General features: G+C 35.7%; 1 protein-coding gene and 1 pseudogene across 1 annotated transcript; one reads left to right on the forward strand and one right to left on the reverse strand.

Annotated features, from left to right (window-relative positions):
* The first annotated feature begins 7,112 nt into the window (after positions 1-7,112).
* LOC11410700 (formin-like protein 4) lies at positions 7,113-10,180 on the forward strand. The gene is made up of 2 exons (XM_003628583.4): positions 7,113-8,294; positions 8,401-10,180. The coding sequence occupies exons 1-2, from the start codon at positions 7,282-7,284 to the stop codon at positions 9,608-9,610; spliced, it is 2,223 nt and encodes a 740-aa protein (XP_003628631.2). The 5' UTR covers positions 7,113-7,281; the 3' UTR covers positions 9,611-10,180.
* Positions 10,181-11,563: 1,383 nt separating this feature from the next.
* On the reverse strand, positions 11,564-12,571 carry LOC112417224 (glutamine synthetase leaf isozyme, chloroplastic-like; annotated as a pseudogene).
* Positions 12,572-12,823: the final 252 nt, after the last annotated feature.

Below are 12,823 nucleotides of genomic sequence, written 5' to 3' on the forward strand. Positions count from 1 at the left end.
TACATTATCAGTAAAATTACATATCATAAATTCCACATTAAGCAATAAGGAACAATTATTTCTTTTGACATCTCATCTATTTTTAGAATGAGTTTGCTTAGTTGTTGTACAAGTACCTAAAGAAATAAAGACATACATATATATAAATCTAGCATGACACAACAGCTGTCTGAGAGAGAAGAAACAAGTGGAAAATAAATATAAAGAACTCAGCCAAGTGGCAGCTGAGTAATAAACAAAAGGTTGTTTAAGGTTACTTGTGACTGACAAATTGTCGAGGATGTGAATATGAAGATCAAACTGAAGATGGGAAAGGTGAGAACAGTGGCATTGCAGTTGGTAAAAACTACCTAACATGAAATATTACACCAGGTAGAAAATGTCGACCATATTGCTTGTATGTGAAGTTTCATTTGGCCTGCTATTATGTTGCGGGTTTATGACATGTATTTTGGCACTGATGTAGATCTAAAACTTCAATGTCTCAACAGTTACATGCAATGCATCGTACCTGTATCGAAGCGCTACGATTGCAGTCGCCGCAATTTATATTTGCAACATTGAGATGTGATCCAAGAGCACGTGAATACAAGTTTCTAGCCAACCCAATTCTTCATTGTCATTTGCAAGTTTATGTTAGTATCCAATTTTTCCTTTATAAATGCCAGCTCAGATATAGGTCAAACAGATGTGATAATTTGGCATCCAGCATAGCAGATTTAGAAGCTTGAATTATGTTGAAGCTACAGCCTACTTCCACAATAACACTCCGAAACAGATGTTCCATCGAATGCGCATTATTATTGAAATATCTATCATTACGTTCTATCCAAGTCCTCCAGATAATGTGCAGAACTGCTGCTATCAACACCTGCTGAACCTGTTTGCTTCAATTACCAACACAACTGTCAATCACATTCAGCCACCGGAGCAGTCCGGGCCTTGGTCAATCCCAGTACACAACCTCTGCCAAAGCTTCTGCGTTTCTGGGCAGCTGAAGAATATATGAGTGGATTTTTCTTCATGTTGATGACAGAAACAGAAAATTGACACAATCTTACAGCCCCTTTTCGTAAGATTCTCATCAGTCGGCATCTTGTTGTTAGCTAATCTCCAGAAAATGAAAGACCTAGAGGAGGGACGAAATTGTTCCAAACTAACTTACACCACCTCACCTTAGGACCAAAGATGCGCAAGGTGTTATAGGCGCAATTTTGCTAGTAAGTTTTCCATCAACAGAGGCCCTCCAATTCAGCCTATCATGGGAATCATCAATAGAGAGGGTAACCGTGAGAATTTGCTTTGCTAACTCTTTAGACTTTTGTATCAGATACATGGGGATATTCCAATTACCATCCAGAATGTAATCTGCTACCTTCATGTTAAGGGCAGGGTGCATGTGCAGAGGGATATTAAGAGATTCCACAATAGATTGTTCTAACCATTTGTCTGTCCAGAAGTTGACAGTGTTCCCATTACCTATTGACCATGAGGATTGCTCAGCATTCATTCTGAGATGGACTATCATTCCCGACCAAAATGAAGACGCTCTATTGTAGGTGATAGGCTTTCCATTCTTTAAGTACCGGGTTCTACACATTTGTGTCCATTGCTCGTCAGAAGTGACTAAAGACCAACAAAGCTGCAGCAGGGAGGATGAATTGACCAGCCTTGGGTCCTTCACAGATAGACCTCCTTCCTCATTTGGTTTACATAAATCCCTCCAAGCCACCGTACAAATTTTTGCCTGAGTGATATCACCGCTCCAAATAAAGGTCTTTATCATCTTGGTTAACTGCTTCAAAAGATTAGCAGGCCAAGGATAAACATGAAATGAGTACAGCAGCATACTATTTATCACAGAATTGACAAGTTGTACTCTCCCCATTATAGATAACAGCAAGCCTTTCCAAACAGCCAATTTGACTTTGATTATGTCCACAATAGGTCGGAAATGATGAGCTTTTGATCTGCCTTTGAAGAGAGGGTGCGTGATTGTTTCTAGGTGCTGCTTCTGTAAAGGCCAATTGGAGTCCTCTGATCATATCTTCCTGAACTGCCCGGAAACAGGGATGTTGTGGAGTTGGTTGAAAGATGTGGCCCAACATTTGGACAATTCTAGTGGCGTGAATCTGCTGTCCAGTTGCTTTGATAAGGGTAGCAGATTTACTCATCAGGTTCTGATCTCTGCAGTCTCCCATGTTATATGGCAGATTTGGATTGAGCGAAACCGCAGGTACTTCAGTGATAAAGAGTCCTAAATGTATCAGCTTATTGGTACAGTTACGACTGAGGTAAAGTGTAGCACTGCTATGATGTTTGGAGCAAGAAACACTTCCAGTTTTGACTTACGTATAGGTGCGCTTTTCCAGCTGGCCCCTCGTCCCAGTAGGCAGATTTCTTCCTCTTCGGTTTTCTGGATCCTTCCTCACAGGGGCTGTCGGAAAATTAATGTGGATGGCTCCACTTTGGGTTCTCCTTCTTGTGGTGCTATTGGTGTGGCTGTTCGTGACTGGGAGGGAACTTTTTTGGCAGGTTTTGTCCTGAATATTGGGCATTCCTCTGCGTTTGTAGCTGAGCTGTGCACCGCTATGTTTGCAATTGAGAAAGCTGTGGAGCTGAATTGGTCGGACATATGGATTGAAACGGACTCACTTATGGTGGTGAAAGCTTTCTCTCAACACATTGCAGTTCCTTGGACTTTGAGAGTTAGATGGCGCAATTGTATAGCCTTACCGAGACTTTTTCTTGTCGTTCCACACACATCCATAGGGAGTGTAACTCTGGCCAATGAGTAAGTTAAGCATGGTCATAGTTTACACTCACAATGGTGGACGGATCCCCCACATTTATTTTGCCTTTGTTACATAGGGATGGTATAGGTTTACCTTATCAGAGATATTCCTCCATGTAATCTGTATATGGATTCAGGCCCTTCCTGGCTTTTAGTTTTTATTATTTGATCAAAAAAAAATTAGCCCCAGGAAATAAACTTCTAGACTTTTTTTTTTTTTTTTGCAAGAACTTCTTGATTATTTTGATGTTCATGATCCAATTTGATGTATATATTCTTTTGAGGACCAAGTTAATTTTTGATTTCTTTCAAGGATCGAAATTGAGTTCTTTTCCAATAATTTTATCATACCAAATTTTTATTTTTATGAAATTGTAGGTTTACAATGGCGTGACTCAATTTTGTTTTGTAGACCTCATCGTGATTTTAGGTCAGGGTTGCTGCTGTCACAGCTGCATGTTATAATTAATTACTGACATTTTTATTTTATTTGTTGTAGTATGTATTTGTGCTTCAAATATAGCTGTTACAAATAATGTGTGCTTGTGTTTGCTTTTACAGCTTTCAGACAACACAGACTCAAGTAGTCCTGTTTACTAGTGCAGTTGCTTCACTCTCATCCTTGGTTCAAAAACCTATTTTGAAGGTACTTTTATAATTGGTGTAGTCTCAAGCTTTGATTGGGAAGGAAGGGCTTAGAAAAATTCACCAAACCCTTCCCATTGTTTGAAAATCATCCCAAACCTCTCTTGTCAAAGCGGAAATGCGGCACGGCCACCCCAAGAATTGGTGTGGCGCGGGAGCGGGGCGCATAGCGGGCGCTATTTTGTGACACGAAAACTAATATATTTAATACTAAAACACCATATTGTTCAAAAAGAAATACTAAACTACCTTAAACATTACTTAAAATTCATGAAGTTAACGTTTCAAAAATTACAAAACAGCCCTTAAAACGGTTTAAAGTAATGGGCAAAACCGTTTTTCCGTGAGGTGTGTGTGTAGCGACCACTTTGGCAGCATTGACTCTGCGCCGCACTGCTAAATAGCAGGCCGCTTTGACCGCTATTCACATACGACATACTCCACCGCGGCTAGGAACGGTGGGCTGATTTTTTCCGATATGCTCCGCTATAGCGGGCGGCGCGACCGCTATTGAGAACAGAGTCCCAAACAATGGAAGAGTTGATCATAACTCTTTCCCTTCCTCCCTAAGACCCCTCCCAAACAAACCCCTTGGGGTAACTGTTATTGGCATTTCTCAAATTCTATGTAGTTGGAACATGATCATCGTTGATTGCTGCTAATTAGGTTCATCCAAATAAAGGCTTGGGAGTTAAAATGTCTGGATCCGCTGCTAGTGGGATGCCTCCGACAACTTTGTTACCCACAACGTTGATTGTTGATTGGAGATGTAGGGTACCACTTATTTAAGAAGCGTTAATGTCATGCATTGCAGAGTTGTCTTTGTAGAACTTTCATTTTTCAAGCTTTTCCAGGTAAGGTAGCCCGTGACACCCCCCATATGAAGTTAACATCACAATCCCAGTTGAAGGATACGGGCTAATTCAGTTTGTGCTTACAAAAATGTGCGGTGAGTGCTACTATCTTAATCTGAAAACTGTAAACTCGTTCCTCGTTTTTTCTATGCAATAAATTAATCGGAAGACAAATCAAGTATGAAGCTTATGAAGTTATGTCAATGATATATTTTTTTTTTCCTTTCTAAAAACTCTTTATATTTAGTTGAATGAATGAGTCACTCTGTTTATTCGATGTTGCAGACTATAATAATATGGTTGCTAAGTATCAGTTGTATTATATCTTGAAAACACATGTTAACCCTTTGCAGTGTGGAATTGATGCATTGCCTGGCATCACATACCTATCTGCCTGCTTAGAGACAGTGAGTTCAGAGTTCCTATTAATATTTATTGTTTTATTCGATATGATGACATGGAAATTACTTAATAATGGGTTAATTTTTAAACTTCTTGACAAATGTTGTCAATGTTAATCATCAAGAAATTAGTCTTATTTGGTTGGAGCTTTGATCAAACTAAACATTGGACATAACAGTGTTAAACCTCTTGCAATCAATTTGAGAAATCATACGCACGTGCGAAGTAAGAAAATTTGTTACAATTGTAGCCATTCCTAAAGTGATAGCACCTATACATGATTTAAACCACGTCCCTTAGATAATCAGGCATGTCACTACTCAAACTAAATTAAAATATCATCTGTGGAACAATACATCATCGGCAAAAGCATTAAGAACAGATTTAAACCTAAGATTATATTGAATGCATAAATCATATGCAATTAGTCAGATTAAGAGTAATACATAGAATCCTAGATATTTACATCTAATCCCAATATAAAAGTAAGTTCAGTTACCCATGGAGAGCATAACTAACAAGAGAAGGTTGATGAATGTTGACAAAGCATCAAAAAATTTGGAATCAAGCTCCCTAGCCCTCCTATGGCCACTCAGGCCTTCCTCTCTCTGTTTCTCTCTATTATTTTTCTAATACAAGTGATAAAAATGAATGACACATAGCGATTTTGCAAGTGTTAATGGTGATGTATCTGGATTATTTTCGTGAGCTTATAATCTCATTGTTGTACTTCATATACGTTAATTTAATTGAACTCATTGCAGTATAAAACAGTATTGTTAAGGAAGCACTAATGTAGGACATGCTTCCAAATCTGCTTAGAAAATGTGCATTCAGAAAATTGAAGTACACACTCATTGACAATATCAAATCATGAAAACATAGCTTTTGCATTAATGTTCCAAAAGCATTATACTAGAAAGATATTTTGCACCAGATATCTTAGCATCATATCTAATCATAGGACATATTGAAATTTCGCTCACAAATGTCATTCCATTTCATTAGATTGCTTCATTTAATTAGATCATGTTTGCCAAGGGCACTGCTGCTTGGTATACCAAGGGTTCCTTTTTTTTTTTTTTTTGTGGAGAAGTGGAGTGTTCGGGGTTCGAACCCCGGCTCCGGCATATAAAATGCAATATCCCTACCAACTGAGTTAAGCTCACGGGGATTACTAAGGGTTCCTTTATTGTAAACTAAAATGAAATGTGGTAATGGCTTTTAGTTAGGCTATTATAATGTTTCAACTAAAAGCCAATTTGGTGAGCCACTTTACAATTTCTCAACATTGAATATTCGGGATGGACCCCATCAAGACTACTAAGTCACAACTAATTCTTTATAATGGAATCGGTTACCTTTCTTCTTATTTTAATTCTTTAGAATCTTATAGTTTAAGAGGAGTTGTTGCAGACAACAACTAAAGTCAGAAATTAGAAGACTGAGCTGCACACGTTTTTGGCAATAAAAAAATAAACACCTTTAATATTTTTTTTTAGTGTATATAATATATCCATTTTTTTATAATTTCAAAAAAATAATATTATTTTGATGTAATCTTTGTTTTGTTTTAATCTCTATAATAAACTTTTTTTTTTTTTTTATAAAAACTTTAGTATATATAATTTTCTATTTATGTTAAATTAATTATTGTATGATTGACTAGTACGAGAACTGCAAACATATACCATAGGGCTTAAGCCCTTTTTCTCTTTGGTTAAAAAAAAAACGAATAAACTTATAGTTGATGATTTATAAGCTAGCTGAAGTAGCTTACAAATATGAAATGACATAAAAATGTATATTTAATTATTTATTTATTTTGTGTAAAAAAGTTAATATTTATTTTTTCAATAAAGATTGAAAATGTAAAATTGAGAAAAAAAATTGATAAGATATAATAAACTAGTTGAATTTGTTTGATAGAAACCACGAGAGTTTGATTGGTAAGGCCAACAAAAGGTTTGTAAGCTCATATGACTTGGTATCCTATTTTTACTCTCACGGAATTGGTCTCTCACTCAAGTTTTTAAATTCAAAATTGTGAGTGACACTGTCAATTATAAATTCAATTGTGAGAGGACCAAAAAAATGGATTTCAAAAAAGGGAAGATTAATTCCGCGAGCGATAAAAAAATATGAGAATCGAAATTGCAATTAAGCTAAACTAAAATAATTCACAGGAAAAAATTTAGGACCAAAAAAGAAAAATGAATATTGACATAGACAATAACATACAAGTTTAAGAAAAAGACAATAGAATCATGAAAGCACCATTTCACATGTGTGGATTCACTTTATGTTTGACTAAGTAAACATATCTATCACTTTCAAACCCAGTTGCAGAACATGTCCATTTTATGACTCTAACAAACACCAACTTTTCATATTAATTAAAAGTACCAAATAATTTATTCAATTTCATGGAAGGCCAACAACAATTAACTGCTTCAACTCTTTTGAAACTGTCACCAAAACAAAAACAATAACATAATAAAGACAAACACAAAACTTGCAGTTATGATCAAATCAATCAATGAACACAAAAAAACATAAAACATTATATTTTTCCTCATTTCTTCTATGGCTTTCAATAGTATGATCATTCTTTTCTGTCTTGTTTTTCATATTTTTTCATTACAAACATGTTATTGCCAAAACAATTCTCCACAAAACATAGAAACTTTTTATCCAAATCAAACTTCACCCTCATCACCACCAACAAATCAACCACCAAAGGCACAACCACCCTCACTACCACCTCAAGGACCAATTGCGGTATCGAAAAGTAGTTCATCAAATGGTGGTAAGATAGCAAAGTTTGTGGCTGCAACTGCAGCCATCACTATAGTTATTTGTGGTTTGATCTTTATTTTAGCTAAAAGGTGTTTAAGAAAAAGAAAGAGATCAGGAGAGATAAATAACATTGCTTCTGATGGAGATAGGCAACAAGTTGTTGTGCCTAAAGGGAATGTTTTTGAAAGAATTGACGGAAATGTGAGAGGATTAATTGTTGATGAAGATGGTTTAGATGTGATTTATTGGAGAAAACTTGAAGAGAAGAATTCCAACAAGGATCTTTATAAAAATGTGTTGAATAGTCCTAAAAACAAAGAAGTTGGAGAAGATAGTCATGAAGAAAATCAAGTGAAAAAATCTAAGTCCATTCAAGAAATACCTCTTCTTAGAGGAAAATCTTCAGCTTCACACATATTTCAAGAAGAGGATGATCTATATAGAATTCCAAGAATTCAATCTCAACCATCCACAAATGATGGTGTTCAGAAACAAGGCTTTCAATCTCAACCATCCATTCTACCATCAATTTCAGCAGCTGCAGCACCACCTGCACCTCCTCCAATACCAGCTAGGAAGAGTCAGGCACCACCACCACCTCCTCCAATGAAGACAAGTATTTTGACTTCATCATCAAAAGCTATTCCTCAAAGCAATCAAAGAAACTCTTCAGGGAAAGGCATGATGCAAGAATCCAACAATGATCAAGTGAAATTGAAGCCTTTGCATTGGGATAAAGTGAACACTAATGCTGCTGATCATTCCATGGTTTGGGACAAAGTCGATCGCGGTTCGTTCAGGTAAAACCCTAATATGTTGAATGTTGTTAAATAAATTTAGTTATTATTTTAGTAATTTTCTTCTTCATCGGGAATTGAACTTGTGTTTCTAAATTCATTTCTTTAGGGTTGATCAAGATCTTATGGAAGCTCTCTTTGGTTATGTTGCAACAAACCGAAAATCACCTCAGCAAAAGACTCATTCAACAACTCCAAGCAATGATGCCTCAACAAATATTTTCCTTCTTGATCCTAGAAAATCACAGAACATTGCTATTGTGTTGAAATCACTAGCCGTCCCACGAGGCGAAATTCTTGATGCACTCATTGATGGAAAAGGCCTAAATGCAGATACACTTGAAAAGCTTTCTAGACTTTCACCAACAGAAGAAGAGAAATCTCTTGTCCTTGATTATAAAGAAGATCCAGCAAAACTTGCTGCAGCAGAATCATTTTTATATTACATCCTTAAAGCCGTTCCTTCGGCTTTTAAGCGCTTGAATGCGATGCTATTCAGGGTGAACTATGACTCAGAGGTTATGGAAATCAACGATTCTTTGCAAATCATTGAATTGGGATGTAAAGAACTTAGAAGTCAAGGGCTTTTTTTGAAGCTTCTAGAAGCAGTTCTGAAGGCCGGGAATCGAATGAATGATGGAACTTCTAGAGGTAATGCTCAAGCGTTTAACTTGAATTCACTAAGGAAACTCAATGATGTCAAAAGCAACAATGGAAAAACCACATTACTTCACTTTGTAGTTGAAGAAGTAGTCCAATCTGAAGGAAAACGTGCCGTTCTTAACCGGAATAGCAGCCTAACCCGAAATATCAGTCAAAACAGAAGCAGCAACATGTATGGCAACTTAGAAACAAATGTTGTTTCAGATGAAAGAAAAGAAAGGGAATACAAAATGTTAGGACTATCAATTGTAGGAGGAATAAGTTCTGAATTTTCCAATGTTAAAAAAGCAGCAAATATGGATTATAATAGTTTAATTGGTTCAATTTCAGCACTATCTGTTAAGCTAATTGAGATTCAAGAACTTGTTTCACAGTGTGAGAATGGTGAGAGAGGAAATTTTGTGAAAGAAATGAACCATTTTATTGGAAATGCTGCGGAAGAATTGAAACTAGTGAGGGAAAAAGAAACAAGTGTGTTGCAGATTCTTAGTAAAACAAAACAGTATTATGAATGTGGGGGTTCAAAAGAGAAAGAAGAAAATAATCTTCAACTATTTGGTATAGTTAAGGATTTCTTGGGAATGGTTGATCAGGTTTGCATTGAAATTGCACTTGACATGCAGAAGAAGAATCCTAAGAGGTATCAGAACAAATAAGTCCTGAGATTTTCAAAAAATGTTGTTGGAACATACAATGTCATATAACTCTAGAAATGGCCAAAGTGATTCAACTATTGCTAGAGTTTTGTTGTTTGGATCAAAGCCTTGGGACCTCTTCGGATTGGCTTATTTGAGGTTATTTACTGCCACAAACACCTATGAACTATTTGAAGGAACCTACAGAAACGGCCTATAACATGTCTATAAGTTGTTTTCAGCTTATTTTCATAAGCTATACAGGATAACTTACGAAAACAACTTGTACTTTATATGAAAACAGTTTGACTTTATTTGCTTTTTGGTTATCCGCTTATAGTTTATATGCCATCACTTATATGATAAACACTTATGCTATAAGCGGCTAATTAAGTTGTTAATCCAAACAGACTGAGAGTTTTTGGATGACCTACGACTACGACTAAAGACTGTGCTTCCCCGTTGATAGTATAGAAGTAGTAATGTGGAAGACAACTATGATTTTAAATTCATTATTTGTTTGTTTTATTTATATGTTTATCATTGTTGAAATATTACACCATTAACCAGAACTTAGTTGTATTCTTCTGATTTTCTGTTATTGTACATACACACTTGTAAGTTTTATAAATGGAATTTTTTATTCAAAATATTAAAATTTGAATAAGATGTTAGAGCAGTTGACTTAGCATATTTCACAGCAGGTAACAATGGAACAAGTCTAATCAAGATAGGTTTGACTTAATGAGCCACTTGAAATCATGCAGCTGTACATTACATTATGTTATTTTATCTTATTCTCCTAAAGAATAAATCATAATTGCTACCAATTCTCTTACCTAACCACATATGACATAGTAATGTGAAATTATTCTTAGTTCTTACCTCATCAAAAACTAGACTGTGATAAATCTCAATGACAGTGAAAGGGTAAGCACGATTTCTGATGCAGATACGCCTATGTATCTCAGAGGAAGCATGAACCATCTCAATGAAGATGCTAGTTGTTAAGGGATTATGTTGTTTCAGAATTTTTTCAAAGCACATTTTTTGCCAAGAAGTCAAAACAAACTATTCAAATATACCAGCTACAAAATTGTATCACTATCTAGTATCTACTGTTGCTAACGTTTCCTTAATGATCTGTTATAAGAACTCTGACATTGATAGCCTTGAGCCCTAAACCAAAAGCAATCTAACATGTATCCATAACAACATAGCCATCACTCAAACAGTCATTTGAAATTCTCTTATTCCATAGGAAAACATGAAATAAGTAGCGATTTTCGAAATATACTCATACACAGTTTCAAGACATGGTTTATTCTGCTCTGGACTGATTTCTAATAAAACTGCCTAAAACACGTACAATCGATACATCCTCATATACCTTAAAATGACAGTAATTGAGAATGAAGAGTCATTTGAATTGTGCCAACGGCAATGTACACAAGTCTGCTCCATTATAAAAAGTTAATAACCTGCCCACCTGATGATTCTATCTTATGTTTCAATTAGTAGTTAGTTGTTGGATCACAGTTCATCAAGATCCATCAAAAACTAATACAGCAGCAGCTCACCAAAGCTTTATGGTTCACGAACAAACTGAAAAAATTTGATTGCTTAATATTAGTGGATATCATATTCTTAGAAGCACCGACAAAACCACCATCATTTCAAACATGTTCATAATAAGGTGACATACTTCTAAGAATGTGGAACCAAGGTTCTAATTGTTTTCTAATGTTTGGATGTGTTCAAAGGTGTGTGTTCAAAAGTGTGACTTTAGCATCACTCCTTATAATCAAATAAACTAAATAAGGCAAACCCATGAAGGGGTAGTGAATCTTCGCCAACCTTTTTTAGCAGGAATCTCTCCCCACCTTGTTTAATGTATGATTCCATGTTTTTCTATGATTTTTTTTTTTTTTAAAAAAACTTAACATGGTTTGAAGGTAGTCAAGTTTTTTCCAATTAAGCTTTACTCACAGCCCGAACAAACATTCCAAGGTGAAAATTTGAAAGCCACCTATAGAAAAATAAAAGTAAATCATAAGTATATAACCAAGCAAAACATGAATGCAATTCTGTCCATACCATATGGAAACACAACCAACGAAATATCTTCTGATATAGAATGCGCATTCGTCTCATAAACAATAACTAGGCAAGGCAGCCTCATTTGTCCAGACAACAAGATCTTCACAACATTAATAATCTAAAAGGAAATTTAAAGACCTTTCCAACTCCTCACAGACTGCAACAGTGCTGACTCCATCTAAAATGCAATTAATTAATAGGTTTAGACCTTCAATGCGAGTTTCTGAGATTCCTGGTGCTTCAACCTCTAGAGTTGGTTTCCACAATACTGTTCTCTCTGCCAGTAATGCTGTTACCACATATGGATCCATGTCCGAAGCAGCACGCCCACCTTCAAATTAACCTACAATCAAGACAGTCGGAAAGGTAAACAACATGTCCATGATAATACTTAACAGATTTTTTGTCAGCAGGTTGAGAATATCCCTGAAAATAAAAATAACCACCAACTAACATCTGCGTATATATGGTATACTTATAGATTTTAGCACTAAATCGGCCTTGGTATTAATAGAAAAAAGTGGAAAATAAAGCTAAATGTTAGCACTGGCATAATTCACCTTTGCCGTTCTTCTCAGTGTCTCTTACCACACAGATTGAGCATCCACAGTTAGCCACTCCTTGCACATTCAATTTTACAATAATGTTTCACACATAAAGATATACTTCGTGTTCATGTTTGAGTACTGTGTTTAACAAGAATAATTATTCAAAATTTTGAAAATATACCCAAGAAAATGTGTTGATGCTCGCACTCTCATGCCTTCCTGTCAACCTTGTCTCATTTCCTTCTCCATATGCTTCAATATGGACCTGGTGACGAAGGGATGGCTTCAAAATTGGCTTCTTTATTACTTCAAATTCTCCATCTTCCCTCATGCTCTTAGTACTAAAAAAGAAAAAAAAAATATTATTCATCAACTTGGTGAATTAGCGAGTTAAATATAATAGACATGCAATTATGATTCATAACAAAGGCTTGTCAAAAAGCCTGTAATTGGTGTGACATCATGTGTCAAAAAAGTGCAATATATTTGTTGTGAATTCGGATAAAACTCACACCAATGTAAACAAAGATGTGTGGAGCAAAAGGAAGTGGTAATCTATGTGTAAAGTGTCTCCAAGCAACAACAA

The sequence above is a fragment of the Medicago truncatula genome, chromosome 8, assembly GCF_003473485.1.
Source record: "Medicago truncatula cultivar Jemalong A17 chromosome 8, MtrunA17r5.0-ANR, whole genome shotgun sequence".
Lineage (NCBI taxonomy): Eukaryota > Viridiplantae > Streptophyta > Magnoliopsida > Fabales > Fabaceae > Medicago > Medicago truncatula.

Excerpts from the sequence above, each read along its gene's own strand:
- LOC11410700 (XM_003628583.4), top strand. The coding sequence starts at position 7,282 with ATGGCTTTCAATAGTATGATCATTCTTTTCTGTCTTGTTTTTCATATT. Across the intron at positions 8,295-8,400 it reads GTCGATCGCGGTTCGTTCAG|GGTTGATCAAGATCTTATGG; the intron begins GTAAAACCCTAA and ends TCATTTCTTTAG.